We start from the raw sequence: 20,715 nt of genomic DNA on the forward strand, positions 1-20,715 counted from the left end.
GAGGACTCTGGGGCGGTGATAGGACACCCCAGTCACAAAGAACAAGCTCAAAAAGATTCCTTCTGTCCTCGAACATTGATAGGATGAGGAGGAGGCAGTTTGTACACACAGATGTAGCTATTACTGATAGAATTTTAAAAAAGGAAAATTAAATGAATCTTTTTCTTGGGGAAGAATATTGTTCCAAGATGTTGCAGAATTTCTCCCCCCCCCCCTTGTTTTGAGCTTTTTCTCACACTTGTCATTAAATCAGGATGATTGAAGGGGCCCTTCCACATCCCTTATTACACAAATTAAAGGACCAGGCTGAGAGGGACCAAGGGATTGGCCCAGGCACTAGCTCCCGAGGCAGAGGCAGTGCTGTAACCAAGCTCACATTCGCTCAGCCCAAGGTCCCCACCTTTTCATAAGCTTAGCTGCTACTCTACCACAAAGATCCTAAAACTGTGGAACTCTACCCCATTTGCAGTCGCGTAACGGAATGTGGGGGTTGGGAAAATGCTGGCAACATTAAAAGGCTTCTGAACACATAGCAACCAAAAATTGATTGAAAATCAAATACTAAACGACTATGAGGTGTTTCTGGCAGTACTTGTCAGTGTTCAAAATTTCTTGGGGGAAAAAAGGGTCGTGGATGGAAAAAGAAGCCAGGTGGGGGCCTCCTCTTGTATTCACCTGCGGACAAGAAAAAGAAGAGTGTTGAATTGTACTCTTATTTGAACCAGGGCTGGGTCACATGGATGTTCCTCAATAGCCACAGGCAGGAAAAATCTGGCCTGGAGCAGCAAGCTTGCCTCTAAGCCCTTTCTTTTCACCAGGTTTACCAAGTGCAGAGCCCCAAGCCAGGCTGTTTACTCTCGCCCCATCCATCGCCCCAACCACCAGGGAGGGTCCCGACCCTCCTTCTATGCCCTTGCTCAAATACCCCTGAGTCCAGAATGAGTGGCTTTGCTTCCTCCTGGAGAAGCAGGTGCTTCTGAGGGGCTCTCGGGTCCTGCTCTCTGTCGGGAGGTGGGGCGTTTGTAAAAGGAGTCAGCTCCCCATGTCCCCTCCCCTCCCCCCCATATACACACACATTAGTCAAAGTGAATCCAGAAACAATTTTTCTGCTCTCAGAAGGAGCCTGTGGCAGATGGAGAGGAATGAGCCCTCTTGGGCCCCAGGGCTGGCTGCATAATTTATGGGGACTCCGAGCAAAGTGAAAACATGGGGTCTGTCATTCAAAATGGGAGAATACAACGAATACAACGAAGCACGTGGCCCCTGCAGCTGGCCCGGCTTGAGTGGGTCCCTGGGGGATGGGGACAACAATTCCGTGTGCTTCTGGATTCTAGCAGCCCTGGGATGTCGTGTGCTTCCCGGCATTTCTGCTCTGCTGATTCCTAAGCACATTTCTGTTTCCTCGTGGCCTGGCAGGCCTGAGAAGGAACCATCGGGTGAACATGGTGGCTCAGACCTGGTCAGGATTTGAAGAATTCACTCGTAGCTTTCTGCTTCTGTGGCACAATCACCTTCTCCAGGTCACCCGCATCACTCCTGACACGTTGGGGTTGAAACGGGACAAGAGAAGTGTCAACCCCGTGTGAATAATACTGTTCACTGGAGCAGGAGAACTATGCATTGCTTATTTGAACCTAGAACCAGGTAGGAGCGCATGGACTACATACTGCCCAGGGGCGCGGCCAGAGCTGTGCATCCGTAAACTAAACCTCTGGCGGGAGTGGGGGGCCTGGGAGGCTGGGCGCTACTTTCCAACTCAGCTCACGGAGCATACAGGCACCTGTGGGTCTCCGGAGCCCGCGCGCCATTCCTGGTACCCATGCGCCACCCAGAGCCGCCTTCTGGCGTTGCACCGCTTCTCCCTGCAGGGCCACGGCCAGCTTCCAGAAAGCTCCCTGCGCGTCCCGTGGCATTCTTTGGGCTTGAGTCACGCAGGTTTGCAGCCAGCCCCAGAGGGGGTGTGCACTACGCGGCGCGCTATAAATACCAGCGCTCCGGTGCTCAACCACGCAGCCTCTCCGCCAGGAAGAGCGCACAGAAGCCGGGTGCCTGGGACCGGTGAGATGTACTTCCCCTTCCCGATCTTTCCTATGCCTGCGCAGAGCCTAACACCAGACAGATGGGCGGGCCGGAGGTAGCGGCCATTAAGGGAGAGGATGACAGTGCTGGCAGAGTGATTGTAAGGCAGCCTAAGGGGTGGCCAGGAACAGCGGTGGCCAGAGCCCCGTCACAATGCAGTGATCCAGGTGCTGAGTGGCTGGGGCCCTGCGGTGCCCGGACAGCCCACAGGCTGGGCTTCCGGCATGCTAGGGCTCATTCGCTCCCACCACAAATCTGTCTGGCCAGCAGTACAGATGTAAGGATTGTCCTTGGCCAAAGATGGGAAGCTGGTGGAGCCGGGCCACTTGTCAGACCGACCCTTCACAGGTCTCATCTTCCTGAGAAGGTGCTGAGCCTCCCCTGTAGTGGTGGGTTTGCAGGTACGGGCCAGCTTGTTTTCTGTAAATCATGCAGTTTGCAGAATAATGTGGTCGTATGACGTATTGGTGGGTTTCAATGTACGGTGCGACCACCTGCTTTTCCATGCACCCAAGGTGCATCTGGGTAAAAGTGCAGCTTCTCCCTTAGGCCTCAGATGACTAACACAACCGTATCCTTTCACGGGTGATTTTCTGAGCCCTAGGGGTTTGGGCCTTTCTCCAAAGTTAAGCAGCAAAATAAGTGTCAGAATTGGTTCTGAGAACCCAAACCTTCTCCTTCCAGAATTTTGGGACCTAATTTTTGAAGCTGATTTTTCTTTTCTTTTTTAAGAATTTTAAAGTGCTTTCAAGTTTAGTTTTAGAAGATCTTAAGACTGTAACTACAGATACTATAGATGGATCCTGAGAGCATTGCTTATAAGAGAGGAGGCATATAGAAAGTGTTCAAATCTATAGGAATGAAAAAAAAGAGGGACAATAGAAAAATGGAATATTAACCATCAACATAGGCTTTTAAAGAATATTTGTAGTTTGTGCATGTAAATGACCTAATGGTATAAAAATGCATAGAAAAAAAACATTTTCAATATTAATTTTTGCCCCTGGATGGTGTGACTTACAAATAACTTGTTTTCCTTCTTGGGCTTGAGTTTCTACATTGCGGGAGGCAGTACGACAGTCGCGTGGGCTCTGGCACCAGGCCTACTTCTGCAGCACGCTAGCTGTGCCAGCTCCTCACTCTGGAGTCGCTCTCTTCGCTCTCACTGTTCCCTCTGCACTTGGACCCATTTCCTGGGTGGCTTCTGGCTCTGGAGTTGGTGCTTGGGAGCACTCGGGGCATTTCAAGCTCGGAGGAAGGCGTGCCTAGAGGGGACCTGCTCTGGAAGGCAGCCTTATGCTCCTCCATCTCCTCGTCTCGTTCCTCCGTCACAGCTCCGTCACCCACAGGGCCAGCTTTTGCTAATAGAAGGAGCCAGGCCTAGAGGTTTAAGCCTCCCTGGGTGGAGGCGTGTTGAGTAGAGGTGGGAAAAGGAGGGACCCCATGTGTGCATCCCGTCAGCCCAGTGCCGTCAGGGGAGAGGCCGGGCAGTTGCCTGGCCACCCATTGCTCTGGTGTTGCCATCACACCAGCCTTCCTGATCAGTGTCATCTGCCAGTTCTTTAGAAACACAGAGGCAGGTGCTATGCCCCAGACCTACTGAGTCGGAGCAAGCGAGGTAACAAGGTCCCCGGGTGATTCAGAGGCACTTTAAACTTTTAGAAGCCCCATCCTCTTCCTCCTTCCCCCACACCCCCCGCCTGAAAAAAGCCACAGAGACTGATCAGGGACCCTGACGGCCTGTCTGAGCCTGTTCGGGTTTCCTCTACAGACCCTGTAAAAGCCCTCTGTAGATCGCCACTGGACAGAAGGGGTCCTAGGTCACCTTTTCAAATAGTGACAATTTACTATGATTATATAAGACCCTCGTGTTTATAAAACACGTGTGCATCTCTGAAGGATACATGATCAAGAAACTGAGACCCAGCAGTTTAAGGGACCCATTGTTAAGGAAAGAGCAGGTTTCTATGGCCTTGCAGTGGGCTCTGGGGAGCCTTATTCTGTCTGGGCCTCAAGCGCCCACCTCTCCAAGTCACAGGGGTTGGGCAGGGGTGGTTTCTTTCCAACCAACAAGACCCTGTAGACGCTGAGGAGAGGAGTCTCTGGACTCCTTGCTAGGACTCTTGCTGTTGAATGCCGTGCCTCTCCATTCTTCGAGGCCCCCCACTCTCTCTGGTCAGAACCTGGAAATCTCCCCTGGAGCGGTGTTCGCTGCCCCACGCTTTGTCTGTCTGGCGTGACAAAGGCTCTGTCCCCGCTCGAGGCACGTCAAGCCTCAGTGGGCAGCCTGGGCAGAGCCTCGCAGTAGGCCTGAAACCGTGCTCTGTGTCTAGCCTGCTGCCCGTCCATCCTGTCATCTTGGGGGAAGGTGATGGCCCTGCTCGCCCCGCCTCCTTCTGCCCTCTTTCTCCTTCATGCTGTAGGTTTGCTTCGAGAACCACAACTCGGGAAGCCTTGTTCACTACTGTTCATGACAGGCTTTTTACTTTTTATTAAAAGATCATTTTATTGGGAGCTCTTATAGCATTTATAACAATCCATGCATCTATTATATCAAGCATATTTGCGCATATGTTGCCATCATCATTTTCTAAAGTTACCGTACTTTCTTTTGAGCCCTTGGTATCAGCTCCTCTTTTTTCCCTCCCTCCCCACTTCCCACCCTCGTGGCTCCTTGATAAACTATAAATTATTATTGTTTTCATATCTTTCACTGACTGCTATCTCCCTCCCCCCACAGTTTCTTTTGTTTGTTCCCCTGGGGTGGTGGGAGCGGTGGTTATGTGTCTACCACTTGATCAGTTCCACCTTCCTCCCTCTTCTTCCCACCTTCCCGCTGCCCTCCTGGTATGCTGTGCTCCTACTGTCCTGCCAAGTGGACCCATGGGTCTGGTCGCTGGAGAGTGGTTTTTTGATGGGAGCAATTTTAGGAAAAGGCTGGGGCCGGGGAACTCCCTGGCCCCCTTCCCTTGTGTTATGGGAAATGTGTGTATTTGGATAAGTGGTGGAGCCGGGTAGGGGGAGGGCTTCTGCTTTGTGCAACATTGTGTAAGCCTGAGGCTGTGCCCTGATGTCCTGGCTGTGGGAGCTGGCAGGGTGGTGGCAAGAGCACCGTACAGGGCTTGGGGGCCAGGGTGCTGCCAAGGGGTCTGGCGAAGCCAGAGGATGTGTCCTCCCAAAGAGACTTCCTGGAATGGTTGAGGCCCAAGTCTGCTCCTCTGTTTTCACACGTCCCTCTGTCTGCCCTGCAGAGCATTTTCCTCGCTGGGTTCACATGCAGCCTGGCTCGAGTCCCAAATGGGTTTGATTTCCTGTGTCAGCACAAAGGGTTGGCTGTTCTTGCCCCTTGAAAAGAGATCGTCGGTGGCATGGAGGGCCTGTGGCGCCGATGCCTGTGATGCACAGTTGATTACTCGTGTCTGCTGTGAGGGAGGACGGGGGATGCTAACGCCCATCTGGGTTTTCGTTTTTGCTCTCTGGCCTGCAGTCCCCACTGGAGGGGAGTGTAGGGAGGGGGAGAATGAGTCCGTTGAGGATGAGTAAGTCTGCTAGGAGCATGTATCATTGGAGACACTGCCAAGGTCAGGAGCCCTGGTGGCGTCATGGCTACATGGTGGCTGTGATTCGTAAGGTCAGCAGTTTAAAACCACTAGTGGCTCTGTGGGAGAAAGAGAAGGCATGCTACTCCCATACACAGTTACCCTCTGGAAATCCACAGGGGCAGTTCTACCCTGCCCTATAGGGTCACTATGCGTCGGCAGTCTTTATCTACACAAGGAGGCCGAGGTACAGTAAACTCATAGATCTTGCTCAGGCATATTGGAAGGGGTTTCAAAATGTTAGTGGGAAAATTCCCAGTGTCTTCTGTTTTTTCCACAAGCTTTTTGAAGTCCCCTCATATAGACCTACGATGGGTGGGTAGGAGAGAAAGTAGGGGGCTTGACTCCTGGACGTTGCTTTTCCTGTAGTTTGCCGCTGACCTTATCGTTTCTGCCTCGAACCATCTACCTTCTCTGAAAAGTCTTCCCTTCCCTGCTGGTTTTCCCCGGGATCAAACACAACAGGCACAAGAGCAGCCTCCGGCTCTGCATTCTGTGGAAGCTGCTCAGGCAGCAGGCTGGGCAGGAAGCTGGAGGGCTGACTAGCCGTTGCCATGACATTTCCCTTCCTCTGTCCACCAGGGACGTGCGAGGATTCCAGAAGGAGAAGAGGAGGCGGCAAGATGAAGACTCTCCTGCTGCTGCTGCTTCTGGGGCTGCTCCAGGGGCAGGGGCTGGGCGAGGAGAACACCTCAGCCAATGAACTGCAGCGTAAGTACCCACAGCGTGCTGTCCCCGGGGGACCCCAGCTCTAGAGCTGCTTCTCAGGCGGACGAAAGTGGCAATTCTCTGCCAGGACCCCAATGTGTTAAAGACCATCTGTATCTTGTGCCAGTCTGATTTCCCCTGTCTGGGCTGCTGGGGTCCAGTTGGCTTTTAGATATTTCCCAGCAAGGGCAAGTCCTTTCTGATGACATTTCGCTCTGTTCTCAGGGCCCTCAGCTGACTGCATCCTCTGTCGTCAAAGCCCAGCTCCCGCTCTCTCTTGCTTGTGGCTGCCTCAGTCCCCTCGAGTCTTTACTGATCCCCCACCCCACCCCATTTGGGTGTGTGGCACTGTTTTATTAAGAGGCCTCATCAGTATTCCTAAACAATAAACAATGGGAAACTAAATCATAAAAAGAAACACATTAGGGACATGTTTGTCAATCACCCTTAAATCCTATTGCCTTTAGATCACATTTCCAAAATTCAGCTTTTTATTAAGCAAACATTTTTTGCATAAGTTGCTTTCTCTTTATCTTTCTGCGCCTTTGCCTTTTGCTTGACTTCCCGCACTTCTGCCTGGAGAGCTTGTCTCTGGGGCTGTCTCAGCGGGTGCTGGATCAGTCTTTTAATCCATGCCACCTTGAGCACTGCGGTACAGTGCCTTGGTCTCTGCTGGATCTAGTTCAAGAGCCTCCAAATTGCTCCCTGCCAACTGGGCATCTTCAGTTTGCAAGCTCCAACATTCAGCACATCACTTAAAGCTATAGGTTGTAGCTTGGATCTACCTGCTTTCTCATTAACAGCCTTTAAACCTTCCACACCCCTTAACACTTTGGCATACATCTTTATGGTCATCTCCCAGTTCTGGGACTTAAAAAAAGTCTTTCCAGTTTTTTTTCATGTCTTCTGTTATCAATGAAATTTTATCTCCATCTTTTAAGTCTGTGTCAGCATCCCCAGGGAAGTCTGGATGGCTGTCACCAGAACCACCTTTTGGGAGTCTTGCCCTTCTTTCAATTCCCCACATTGGGCAACAACGCACAAGTGGGCAGCGTTTCCCCTTTCATTTCTATGGTTGCCAGCATCCTCGCCACACCCATTCCTTGAGTAACTTGGCCCACTTCCACATGTTTACCATCCAAACGAGGAGTTGGACCAGTTGTGATCAAGAAGAGAGGGCCATTTGCCATGCGCAACACACCTGCCCAGTCATGCCGATAACAGAAGTTTTCATCTTCAAATTCTTCCCTATAAATACTTTCTCTGCCTGTCCCATTCCGGTTCGACAGAATCACGAATGTCTCAATCATCCGATGGAAAGGGCACCCTTTGAAATGGAGGGGTTTTCCAGTTGTGAGTCCAATGCCTTTTCTCCCATACACAATGCATGGGAATTATCTGCAGCTTTAGGGACAACATCTGCAAATGACTCTAAGACAATTTGACCAACTTGCTCCCCTTCGACGTCCACCTCAAAGAAGACTCAGGGTTGCTGGGGGGTCGGAGGGTTTAGTTTGCGGGGAAGGGTGCAACATCTTGACTTCCACATGTGTTTGGAAGTGGGCTGAAAGACCTCTTGTGTGATGTAGACAACTCAGCCTCCCTCCCCCTCCTTTTGTGTTACCATGGTTCAGTCCTCCGCCTTTCCACTCACATAGTCATGCTCCATGTCTTCAGCTCCCAAGGGCAAGAGGGGGCATGCTGTTTAGTTTGAAGAGCAGTCGTCCTTCAAAGCTCCTCTTGGTGGTCTGCTTTCCTGCGCCCATCCTCTCTCCCTCCAGTCCATCTGCTTCCTAATAGCCGGGCAGTCCTTCTGGGCTGTTAGACTATCGAGGGCCACTGGGAGCCACAACGGACTCTGTGGTTGTTGGTTGGGTTTAGTTTTAGTGGTGAAAAGCCCAACTCTGAGATCAGATATGGGTATGAGTCCTGGCTGCACGTGACTCTGGACCCATATCTCAATTCCACTACACTTCCTTCTCCTCATCTGTGACATGGGCATGGGATGGTGCAGGGACTATTAGAAGAAACCCATGTGAAGTGTCAGCCCAGGGCTTGGCACAGCACGTGTCGGAGATGAATGTGGGCACCGCTCACCTTGGGTTGCCTGGGTCCCAAGGTGAGCCTCAGGTTTTGATGACCGTCTCCTCGAGGAAAGACTCATCTCAAGCTGATGGACATTAAATTGTTTCCCACTCATGGCAGCCCTATAGGACAGAGTGGATCTGCCCTTTGGGGTTTCCAAGACCACAGATCTTTATGGGAGTGGAAAGCCTTATGTTTATCCTGCTGAGCCTCTGGTGGTTTCAAACTGCTGATGTTGTGGTGAGCAGCCCAACATGTAACTCACTACGCCACCAGAGCAGAGCGGGGTGGGGGGAGGTGCTGATCATTCATCTTTACATTCGCCTTCCCTCGCACAGTGCCTTAGGACAAAGTAGCACAAGAGCTTGTTTAAAGTGAATTCCCTAGGAAATTTTACATCCAAAATAACCATAGTTATGTTGTGATGTTGACAAAGTTGCTCTTCATTTGTTTTTCTTCCATGTTTCCTTCTGTGGCCCCAATCCTTTTCCAGATTGAAGACCGCCTCTTGGACATCGCGTTGACGCTGCAACCCTGTGGCGCCACTTCCTAATATGCGCTTTCTGAGCTGTTGGATGGCTTTGGCTCTCAGGCTCCGCCCCTCTATGCGGAACACAGTGAAAGCTGTGATGGAAATCCATAGTCAAAGCTGCCTGCCAGGGGTCCCAGCCTTGGCAGCTCCTTCCTGCTCATTACAGCTGCAGCCATGGCCATCTGCTCAGCGCCCTCTCACCCCCTGGTTCAACCCCCTGCCCTTCTGTTGCAGATTTGTCCGCCCAGGGGAGTAAGTACATCGATGAGGAAATTCGAAACGCTCTCAAGGGAATGAAAGAGATAAAAGCCCTCATGAGTGAAACAGATGAAGAGCGCCAGACTCTGCTCAACACCCTAGAGAAAGCCAAGAAGCAGAAAGAGGTAAGGGTGAGCCAGGTGACCTTGATCCAGTCCTGCTGGAGGGCAGAGGTGGATGATCCCTAATCTGCAAGGTGCCTTGCTGGGTTGCCATAGCGACTTCCAATCCACCCAGGGCTGAGTCAGCTGTCGTGAAATAATAGAGATTTACTAGCTTGTGAAAACTTCAGAGGGTGAGATCTCAGATCTGGGTTTTTGTTGTTGTTGTTGTTACAGATCTAGCCCAGAGCTTGATGCTCAGATTCAATAGCATTTCCCCCCCCCCAAACCCTTACAGTCTCATGTACTTTTCACATGTCATCAGGAGGCACCAGCCCCTGGAGAAGGATCTCAAGTGTGGTAGAGGGTCAGCACAGAAGAGCAAGGTGGATTGGCACACTGGTTACTTCCACAAGCACAGGCACAGGAAGAATTGGGGGGGGGGGGGATGCAGGAGCTGGCAGCGTTCCTTTCTCTTGTTGCTGTGAGTTGGAATCAACTCAGTGCATACAAACAACTGCAACAACCACACACAAGGTCCAAGCTTTGGATCATTTGGTGGCTGGAGCGAGGAGAGGGATGGAGCCTGCTTTGAGGAGCCTACACTGAGCAGTGGAAATGGGATTGGGCTCAAGCCAGACACACACTGGGTGTGTCTTTCCTCCTGTCTTTCCAGAGCGGCTGACTATTTCATAAAGAGACCCCTTGAGTCTGAAAGTGAGCGCAGCATGTCTCAAACCACCGTCACCGCCACCACCAGCAGTTGCCATTGAGTCGGAACCAACTCATGGCCACGCCCCCGTGCATCAGAGCAGACCTGTGCTCAGCAGAGTTTTCATTGGTTAATTTTTCAGATGTGGGTCAGCAGATCTTGATTTTGGGGCCCTTCTGGACTTGAACCTCTGAGCTTTTGGTTGATTAGCAGTTAAGCAAATTAGTTGTTTGCACCACCCAGATCTGCATCCAGATCAACAAAACCAACATATCACAATTCAATAAATAACTTGTCACTTTTTAAACTAGTCTTATTGAGACATAATTCACCTATCATCTACTTCAATGCCTCAGCCATGTTAAAAACGAGTTATATAATAATCACTAATAAATGAATTATTTTTTAAAACCAGTCATCTCCAACTGGCATGTCCTAGACATCCTTGCCACCTGACCCTAATGGAGGAAATGCCAGGATGAAGAAATGCTCAGATGGGGCCACCTGCCATCATGACCTATAATACATATTAAAATGATTTCAAAGGTTCTGGACATCTTGCAGTAAAGAAACATGAGCAACTTTGTAAGTTAGCTCAGTGTTTCTTAAATTGAACTGGTCTGGGAACGCATGTCTGTCCTGATAGTTCAACCGTGATTCCAGCAAAGTCACTTAAGGAAATGTTGGCCTGGATGCAACTCCATAACTTTTCCTGAAAACATGAAGCCCTTTCTTAGTGTCCATGTTAGTCCTCACAGTTGTATGAGCAGCCTCAAAAATTCCTGAGAAGGGGGCAAGTCCTGGTCTCAGATGTTTGTTGTATTATCGTGGGTGTTTGATATTCGACAACCATATTGTATCATTAACTGCACCATTTGGAAAAGTTCATCGTGGCATCTTAGGTGAGGAATACGTGGACCAGAAGGACAGGAAGTGGACAGGTGTTTCAGATCCATGCAGGTGTGGTGACCTTCCTCAGCCTGGAGTTGAGGGTAAGGGTGAGAGAAAGTGGGATGAAGATGCTGCAAGCTCCAGCCCCTCTGGAGTTGGGTCCTGAGAGTGTAGCTTTGTTCTGGGATGGGATAGTTTAGTCAATATTTTCTGGAAATAAACTCGCTTATACCTATTTTAATATAGAAAAGTAGAAAAGATAGGGAAAGAGAGGAAGAAAACCTTTCCATCATTCTTTCACCTGAGACCAATCCACTATGAATGGTTAATATATTTCCTACTACCATATACATCTGCCCATATATACTCTTTTTGCAGTAACTGTTGGCAAAATTATGAATTTTTGACATGGAAAAGGCTTTTTATATTATTTTCAGTGGCAATGACACAATTACCGACTCTTTGTATGTAATGAATCTCGCTCAACTTGTTCTTTACTTTTGAGAATCTGGGTGGATGCCATTGTTTTGTTTATCGTTATGTTTTTGCCATACAAATATCCTTAGGCCTAGGGATTTTCTCTTTATTTTAGGAATTCTCCAGGATAGATTCTTATAGAATAATTGGGTCCAATGGCATGGGCAGGTTGGAAAGTTCTGACAGTGGTAGGGATTTGGGTTTTAAAAGCTTGTCTGTTCCCTTTGCATGCCAGCAACCAAGGAGGTACAACAGGAAAGGGAGACTCAGCTAGGGTGCAGCTGCTTTGGCCAGTGACATTTGGCCAGGAATTGAGGATAGAAAATTAGATATGTGAGTGGTAGAGTCCAGGGTTAAGACTATTCCTGTGATGAGTCAGTAAAAGATGTCCACACAGGTAATAGGAGTTACTTAGAAAACACTTTGAGGAACAATTGGGATCCTGGAGTCTGTGAGCATGTTTAGAGGTCAGTGGGGAGGGAATTCCAGGTAGGCAAGTGAAGGCAACTCTGAGCCAAAGCAGGGGTGGGAATCTACACTGTATTGCCCAAAGGAAGATCTGCCTGGGCAGCAGAGGGCCTCTCAGGCGCCGTACAAAGCACTGCTTCAGAGGAGAAGGAGGTGGCTTCTGAGTGGCTAACCCAGACTCTGTCCTGCAGGATGCCATAAAGGTGACCAGGGATACCGAAACGAAGCTGAAGGCATCTCCAGAGGTGTGCAATGATACCATGATGGCCCTCTGGGAGGAATGCAAACCTTGCCTGAAACAAACCTGCATGAGGTTCTACACACGCATCTGCAGAAGCGGCTCTCCGGCCGTTGGCCATCAGGTGAAAGGGGAAAAGCGTTCAGGGTACAGCTGAGGTTCTGGGTAGGGATAAGGACTTGAAGAGACAGCTCTCTGTGCTTAGTAAGATGACCAGATTTTAACATTGGTAAAGTGGGACACCATTGATAAAACTCCTATCCTGGTGAAAGAGCCACATGGCAGCCGAAAACCGTATGCCCTAGCTTGTCGTGCATTCTTTCCAAAAATCGGGACTTTAAAAAAATGCTGCGGGGTGCGGGACAAAGTGTTAAAAATCGGGACTGTCCCGCCAAAAGCTGGACATCTGGTCACCTTACCTTAAGGGGTCACGATCTTTATCCCAAGGTAGAATAAAGTAGGCCTGTGGAGGGAACTCGCTAGGTTCCCTCCGCTCTGACCGCAGGCTCAGGCCATTGTTGGAGGAAGCACCAGTGAGGAAGGAGACAGGCTCTATCTTTTCTCTCCATGTTTCATTTCATGTGACACATACAATTGATTAAGAGTGTCTGTATTAGGGCTCAAAGTACCACAATCAATTGGTAATGTCTGCCATGAGTACAGAAACGTGGTGTAAAAGCACCCACACCATCTATTTGTCATCCTAGTGGACAGATGCTCATGCTGGAGGAATATAACACACAGAGCTGGCCCATAACAGACAAACATGTTTCCATACAGGGAGAGGGAGGAACTTGAGTATTTTCAATACATTAATATTGATCCTGTTCTTAACTGTGACCCTCCCCTGGTGCTATTCCTGAAGGCCAGTCAGTTGGTCCTCACTTTAGCCTGGGTACGTTTCCAGTGCAGTAGCCCCTGAAGTCATGCGCCTTGAGTGTCCCTAAGCTTATCTCTCAGCTCTCCCCTCTTTGGAGGAGGTTGAATGGAAAGGCATTGACAGTGGCCTAACGGGGGCCAGTCTCCCTTGCTGGCCTTCGGTCACTCACTGTGACTCTGAGGAGACTGAGGTACAAAAGAGAGGCGCCAGGGCCTGTGGCCTGGGTGAGCCACTCCCAACTGTGGCCCCTTTGGGCTCTTTTCAGCTGGAGGAGTTCCTGAACCAGTCGTCTCCTTTTTACATCTGGATGGACGGTGACCGTGTTGACACCTTGATGGAGAACAACCAGGAGCAGACCTACATGATGGAAGACATGGAGGGCCGGTTCAGCCAGCTGTCCAAAGTGCTGGACGAGCTGTTCCAGAGCCGGTTCTTCAGGCCCGAGCCCCTGAAGCCTTTCTTCCACTTGCCCTTCAGCAACTTCCATGACCATTCTTTTCCTAAGACCCACTTCTTGTACCCCAAGTCCCGTGTGGTCCGGGATATGGACCCTTTCTTTTTTCATAAGCCTCTGAGCTTCCTGGACACCTTCCAGCCCTTCTCAAACCTGATCCAGCAGGCTCAACAGGCCATGGATATCTCCCACCATCCCCTGATGGGGGGATTTGCTACAGGTTTGAAAGAGGTCTTGTTCTTCATTGGCAGGGGTGGGAACTAACCGTTTGTTGATCACCAAGCAGCCTCCTTAGATGCTGTGAGCCACGCCAGGTGGCTCCTGGGTGCTTCCCTTCCTTCTGCATTCTGCGTGGCTCATTTCTCACTACTAGCCAGTCCGCGAGCCCCCTTGAAGGCAGAAATGGGGTCCTCCTTGTAGCTTCTGAGTAGCACTGAGTTTCATGCGCTATGCAGATGCAACAGAAAATATAGATATATTTTAATTCAAAGCTCTCCTGTGTTGCCTAATCCCTTCCCATCCAACACCAGTCCCTCTGGTTTGACTGGTCTCAGTTTGGTTGGGAACGGATTGCAAATGAGTCAGATAGAAAGCAGGGCAAACAATGCGATGTTGTCCAAGAGAAGTACAAGTAGTTAAGGGTGTATGGAGGGAGGGAGACCTCATCAGATGGAGAGGCGGGCAGGACAGCCATGCCTGGCTGGTGGAGCCATATGAGCATAGCTTGGAGGCGGGCAGACAAGCACCATATCCAGGGCCCCACGTGTCCTCTGCTCTGTGAGGTCCCTGACCTGGACCACCTTCCAGAGACACAGGCCTGCCAACCCCTGAACTCCAGAACCCTCTGAAAGGGCCATGCTATTAGGAGGAAGGGTTCACCAAAGTGTGTGTGGCCCCCCTCTGGTCTGCTGAATCCCCCATCACGAGAGCCCCTTCCCTCCGTGTCTCCAGAACACAACAACAACAGCCGCCTGGTGTGCCGAGAAATGCGCCGCAACTCCACGGGCTGCCTGAAGATGAAGAGCCAGTGTGAGAAGTGCCAGGAGCTCCTGTCTGTGGGTGAGTCAGGCGGCCGCTGCAAGCTGCGGCCCTGTCTTTGGGCCATTTGTGCCTCGCTAGCGCCGCCGCCTTTACTGAAGCCAGACAGGAGTCGGGCTCCCAGCTCTCCTGTCCGCCCAGCCTTAGCCTCACACAGCCCTCAACCCAACACCGTGGCTGGCCACCCGGCTGGGGCAGACAGTTAACAAGCTCACCTTCAAATGGAAAGGTTGGCTGTTCAAGTCCACTCAGAGGTGTCTGGAAAGAAAAGACTGGTAATTTAATTGGAAAGAAAAACAGCCCTGGCAAACCCCCTAGAGCACGCTTCTGCTCTGACCCACAGGAGGTCATCATGAGTGGGCACTGATGAGACAGCGGGGGCGGGGGGGTGTTGTTTTTCTGCCCCAGGTGAAAATCCTGCCGTGAGGCAGTAGGGGCGGTGTCTGCCATACCACCTGGCATGGGGAGGCAGGTGTTCCGTAGGAGTGGGGCGGGGCTCTTATTTTTTTACCTTTTAAAATAGTCATCCTCCTTTGATTTTGTTATTGTTGTTGTTATTCGGATCCCAAGACCCAAGTGTTGTTCCTGAGGGAGTTAGTTTGAGATTCATGCTGCCCGCTCATAGGACAGGCCGGACATTGTCCCGTTTTGTGTGAGCCTCGTGATTGGTGGTGGTATGGTCTAGTCTGCTACTGCAGCCACTGTGGAAGTTTAATGCCAGCGGCCTCGTTTTCCAGCGTGTGCTTGCAATGTTCTGCATTGCTCCCTAGGGCTTTTTAGTTCCCATTCACTCATCTCTAGAAACAGATCACCAGGCCTTTCTTCCTGGTCTGTTTCCGTCTGAAAGTGCAGCTGAAACATGCACACCAAGGATGGCCCTGCTGGTGCTGGAAATAACGGTGGCATATTTTCCAGTGTCCGGCCACCGCCATGTGACAGACTGGTAGTTGGGGGTCAGCCTGGCAGAGTACCCATGCTCAGGATTCTCTGCAGACGATGGAATTTTAGAGGTAACTTGCCAGGGTGCCAGGTAATGTTTAAACATTTTACAAACACATACAACCCAATGAGCTGGGTCCAGTTATCGTCTCTTTTACAGAGGAGGCAACTGAGCCCTGGAAAGGTTACGGGACTGACTGCCCATGGCAGTTTCGCTCCCCAGTCAGGGAGCAGGAAGTCCAACTTTCATAACTGCGATGATGTCTTGACCCACAACGGTGCTGGCCTGTGGGTGCCCCAGCACTGTTTTCTTTATCTGCTTCTCTACGCAGAGGAAATACTTCATTTCAGGGGTGCCCCCCACCCCCGGATTTCATTAGGTCTGGACATGGACAAAATTCTTCTTACATCGAAATAACAGATGTAAAAGTATCTAGAGTCGCTCCTGGTACACAGTAGTACATGCTTGCAAAGAGTTAATGGTTTCCCTTGTGACTAGCTTATCAATCTTGCAGCTTTGCGCTTACTTAATGTGTTTGGATTTACTGGGACAGACCTTGGGAGTCTAGTTAAATATTCCTAGCTTCATCCCTGTAATTTCAGAAACCACTGCAAAATAAATACTAAGGCCACAAGAGGCTCTGGGAAGAAATATAAATAGTTGTTGTTGGGTGCTGTTGCGTCTGCTCTGATTGATAGCAACACCGTGTCCCAGCTAGGGAGCACTGCCGTGTCCAGCACCATCCTCACCATCGTCAGGCCTGGGTCCATTGTGGCAGCCGCCTGTCAATCCATCTCATTGAGGGTGTTCCTCTTTTCCACCAGCTGTCTACTTTACCAAGCGTGGCACAATGTAGCACACATACAGGGACTTACCTCTCTTGGTCACATGTCTGAAGTACCGGGGATGAAGTCTCAGCAGCAATGCTGATAAGAATATTCTGGCTGTGCTTCTTCAGAGACAGATGTGCTTGGTCTTCTGGCAGCCCACGGTTCACTCCAGGGTCTTCACCCGCACGGGCCTTCCACAGCATCAATCCTTCTCCCTCCTTCCTTATTCATTGTCCAGCTTTTGAATGCATAAGGTGATTGAAAATACTATGGCTTAGGTCAGGTTTAGCCTTCCAAGAGACGTCTTTGCTACTTAACACTTTAAAAAAGTTTATTCTTTCTTTCTCAGATTTGCTGCATTACTTGGCTGCTGCTCCCCAAGTGACAATTAATTAGGCCCCTTGGGCTTTCCCCAGAGAGCACAGTCGTTATTATAGCATTAATTATATAGTGCTTCATTCCAGTAAGAAGCTCTGGTGGCCTAGTGGGTTACACATTAAACTGCTAACTGCAGAGGTGGTGGTTCAAACTCACCAGCTGCTCCATGGGAGAAAGAGGAGGTTTTCTACTTCTGTAAAGGTTCAAAGTCTCAGAAACCGAAAGGGGCAGTTGTGCTCACTGAGTCACTGTGAGTCTGAAGCTACTTGATATCAGTGAGTTTGGTGTTTGGATAATAAGAAAGTTAATCAAGTTAGAGCAAGAAGAGACATACGCATGCCTGGGCTCAGACTGATCCCTCTGCCACTGATCTTCACGTCTGCGCACCACAGCTTATTAAACACCGCCCTTTATGGAGGAAGATTTGCTGCTTGTTTATGGTGCTTGCCATCATGAGCTCTGAGGGTGGCATAAACAGTTTGTTCTTGGCTGCTGGCCTACAAGTTGGTAGTTTGAACCCAAAGGCCGGATGGAGCTCAGAAAGCATTATGGAGCCCTGTTTGCTGCCCTGAGTTGGAATCAGTCTAGTGGTGATGGATTTGTTGCTTGCACCTATACGAATGTGTTCTGAAAGAAAGTTCTAGCCTAAGATTTCTCGGCTTCAGCTCTCAGGATATTTGGAGCTGATGATGCTCGATCATGGGGGCTGTCCTATGCAGCTTCGGATGTTTATCAGCACCCCTGGTCTCTGCCCAGTAGATTCCAGCAGCAAAGCCTCCTGAGCAGCTACGAAAATCAAAAATGTCTTACATATGGTTTTATTTTATTTTATATAAATGTTTCTAGATCTCTTTCCCCATGATTAGAAGTTGGATGTACCCTCTGGATAGCCCCACCCTCATCCCCCTGATATTAAAAAATAATAACTTAATGAGAGAAAGACAATAATTATTAAAGAGATGGAGATTAACTGCCAACTCTCAGAAACATTACAACCTGCAGCAGGCACTGGGCAGCAGGCGGAACGCTCTGGTCTTTGCTCTCCTGATGAGCTTGGTGGCCAGCTGTGGGTGTTCGGGACTCCCCCTCCACCTGGCTGCAATGCTGAGGAGAACTGTGTGACCTAGGTGTCCTGCTCCTGCCTGGGCATTTGGGGTAAGAATCTTTGCCGAGGTGCTCAAAAGCCAAGATAGAAGAACGATCCAGCATCACAGACCCAGAATAGGAAGAGTCCAAGTTTAGGAGTTAAAGATTCGGGGTTTAATGCTGGCCTCACAGATGAAGAAGTCTATGACTTTAAGCAAGGCCTTTACTACTGTGGACCCCCGTTTTATTACTGGTAAATAAACCCATTGCTATGTAGTTGATTCTCCCCCATAGTGGCCCCATGTGTATCACAGTGGAACTGTGCTCCACTGAGTTTTGAATGGCTAATTCTGGGGACATTAGATTGCCAGGTCTTTCTTCTGAGGCACCTCTGGTAGATTCAAACTGCCAGCCTTTCAGGTAGCAGCCAAGCGGGTTAATATATATTCCCTGTGGACTCCTATAAGTAAAGAAGGCAATTCTGACATCCCAGTATTCCTCTGAATCACCTTACCTGGTCTGTGATCCATAGTGCACAAATAGTAGGTATAATAGATCCATGCCACATAAATAGGAGGTATAAGTAATAGTACCCCTTTCCTGAAATGAATCCCCAGAGGGATAAGGCAACAAGGCTAGCTCCTGCCCTGAGGAACAGAACATTCCTGGTCAATGCAATTCAAAGCACATTCCTTCACTCAGGACTGTTACCCGTCTCCAAGGAGATAAAGACCTTCGGCCTGAATAAGTCAGTTAAGCCGCTAAGCAAGCGCACTGTTCGGTCCAGCTGATTTTGTTGTTGTTGTTCAGAGCAAGGTCTTATTGAAGGCAAGAGTGGGCTGATTGCCTTCTGGTACAAGCTCTTCCTTTTGCTGTGGGCTGAGAGTACACAGTGGGTGGATGGCTACTTGAAATAGCACCGCTTCCGATTCTGCTGCTGGGGGCCCATCTCCACGCATGCGCTCATTCTTATTTGCCTTCCCTTCACATTGCCAATCTTTGCACAGACTGTTCTGCCACCAACCCTGCCCAGGCCCAGCTGCGACAGGAGCTTAAGACTGCCCTCCAGATTGCGGAGAAATTCACCAAGCACTACGATGAGCTGCTCAAATCCTACCAGCAGAAGATGTTCAATACCTCCTCCCTGCTGGACCAGCTCAACCAGCAGTTTAGCTGGGTATCCCAGCTGGCTAACAACACCCGCAACAGCGACAATGCCTATCTCCAGGTCTTCTCGGTGAGCCCTGTCCCCCAGCACATACGGTGCAAATAGCTTTGCGCACTCATGCCTATTTTCAAGGGCCAACTTCCTTGGTAAAACTTTCCTGGCTATCCTATATGATAGCAACTATCTATCCTATCAGTCCTCAGGAGCTCCGGCGGCACAGTGGTTACGTGCCCGGATGCTTGTCTGGATTTCCCACGCAAAGACGCAGCCTTTCCAGGTTCCCACGACGGGGTGAAGAGCACTCCCACACATGCGCCCAGCTGCCCAACCAGCACGTGCGGCCCCTCGACCTCCCTCTCTCTTCTCACCCCCTGCCTCGCAGGTCACTGCCAGAGCACCTGGCTCCAAGTCTGAGGACAGTGAGGTGATGGTGCAGCTCTTTGATTCTGACCCCATGACGCTGACCGTCCCCAAAGAAGTCGCCTGGGACGAGCCTAAATTTATGGAGATCGTGGCAAAGAAAGCCCTGGACGAGTTCCGCAGGAAGCACCAGTAAGCACGCGGGTGTCGCCAAACAAACCCGCACCCGAGGTCCCTGCTGGCGAGCAGGGCTCCTCCTGCAGCCCGGGCCCTTAAACCCAGTGGGAATTTGATCCTTGCTTTGGAAGATGTTCCTTCTGAGTTGATAAGAGTGTTGGAAGTTTGAATCCTTCTCTTCTCACCCGCACCCACCAAACCTTTTCATTATTTTTTTTTTTTTAGAGAGGAGTAAGATATGAACGCTGCTTTCCACTTGCTTCTGGGATAAAGCCAGGAGAGAGTTCCGCCCAGCACCAAGTAGCTCCATCCCCGTTTCTAAGGCCCTCCAACCAGACCCAACCCACCTCCCTTGTGGAGTCTGCAAGCTCCTGCTGGCAGTTCCTGCTGGCAGTTGCCGCTAGTGGGAACCACTCCTTCCATTTGCAACCAATTCAATAAAATCGCCTTGCGATCAGATGGCTCTGGCATGTCCTGTTTGTGTGTCCGCTGTTTGTCTATCTCCCCCGTTCTATTTTAGGTATGAAAAAAAAAAATAGGAAGGGAGGGAGGGAGGAAAGAAAGAAAGAAGAGCTGCTAAGATGATCTCCGATTGAGAAGAAAAAAGTATGAGGGTTCAGCTTTTGCTTTCAGAGAGCTGAATCTCAGCAAGCCAACTAAAAGGTTTCTGTAAAGCAAGTCTTTTCTAATTGCTTTAGAAAACTGTAGATCCATTCTAATAAGAGAGACACTTCCAGAAGGAGCCCGTTGAAAGTAAGAGCAAGAATATACTCACAGGTGTATGGGGTATTTCAAGAACACCAAGGGACAACTTCCTTATGGAAACCCTGGTCCTGGAATGACAAAATGAAGCCATTTTCTTCTGAGTTTTATGATCTAGAGTCTTTGTGACCCCTCCTTGGCCCTGGTGCTGCGTGTCCACTGTCAGTCCATACAGCATGCCCATCTCTCCCTAGACCACAGGGCATTCTGTGCCTATGATCGTCTTGTGACTTGTCCATTTGGCATCCAGTGAGTGCCAATGCATGGTGCCCCGTGTGTGTGAGGCAGACTGATCCACAGGGTTCCCAATGGTTGGGAGGCAGATTACCAGTCCTTTATTCCGAGGCTCCTCTGGGTGGAATCGAACCTCAGACATTTTTGTCAGCAGTTGAGCACACTGACCCTGTTTCCACCATCCAGATGACTTGCTACTTCTGAAACATAGTTCTGGCTGCCATATCCTATGTTACCAGTAGCCTTCCCTGCCTAACCTG

At 50.0% G+C, this 20,715-nt stretch overlaps 1 protein-coding gene and 1 pseudogene across 1 annotated transcript; one reads left to right on the forward strand and one right to left on the reverse strand.

The window, feature by feature from the left end:
- Nucleotides 1-1,911: 1,911 nt before the first annotated feature.
- Nucleotides 1,912-19,916, forward strand: CLU (clusterin). The gene is made up of 9 exons (XM_075556480.1): nucleotides 1,912-2,058; nucleotides 6,261-6,389; nucleotides 9,238-9,386; nucleotides 12,102-12,272; nucleotides 13,294-13,702; nucleotides 14,434-14,541; nucleotides 18,762-18,991; nucleotides 19,305-19,474; nucleotides 19,685-19,916. The coding sequence occupies exons 2-9, from the start codon at nucleotides 6,302-6,304 to the stop codon at nucleotides 19,692-19,694; spliced, it is 1,335 nt and encodes a 444-aa protein (XP_075412595.1). The 5' UTR covers nucleotides 1,912-2,058; nucleotides 6,261-6,301; the 3' UTR covers nucleotides 19,695-19,916.
- LOC142454595 (peptidyl-prolyl cis-trans isomerase D pseudogene) lies at nucleotides 6,870-7,921 on the reverse strand (annotated as a pseudogene).
- Nucleotides 19,917-20,715: the final 799 nt, after the last annotated feature.

Source organism: Tenrec ecaudatus, chromosome 8 (genome assembly GCF_050624435.1).
Source record: "Tenrec ecaudatus isolate mTenEca1 chromosome 8, mTenEca1.hap1, whole genome shotgun sequence".
NCBI lineage: Eukaryota > Metazoa > Chordata > Mammalia > Afrosoricida > Tenrecidae > Tenrec > Tenrec ecaudatus.

Excerpts from the sequence above, each read along its gene's own strand:
- CLU (XM_075556480.1), top strand. The coding sequence starts at position 6,302 with ATGAAGACTCTCCTGCTGCTGCTGCTTCTGGGGCTGCTCCAGGGGCAG. Across the intron at positions 14,542-18,761 it reads CCAGGAGCTCCTGTCTGTGG|ACTGTTCTGCCACCAACCCT; the intron begins GTGAGTCAGGCG and ends ATCTTTGCACAG. Across the intron at positions 18,992-19,304 it reads CCTATCTCCAGGTCTTCTCG|GTCACTGCCAGAGCACCTGG; the intron begins GTGAGCCCTGTC and ends CCTGCCTCGCAG.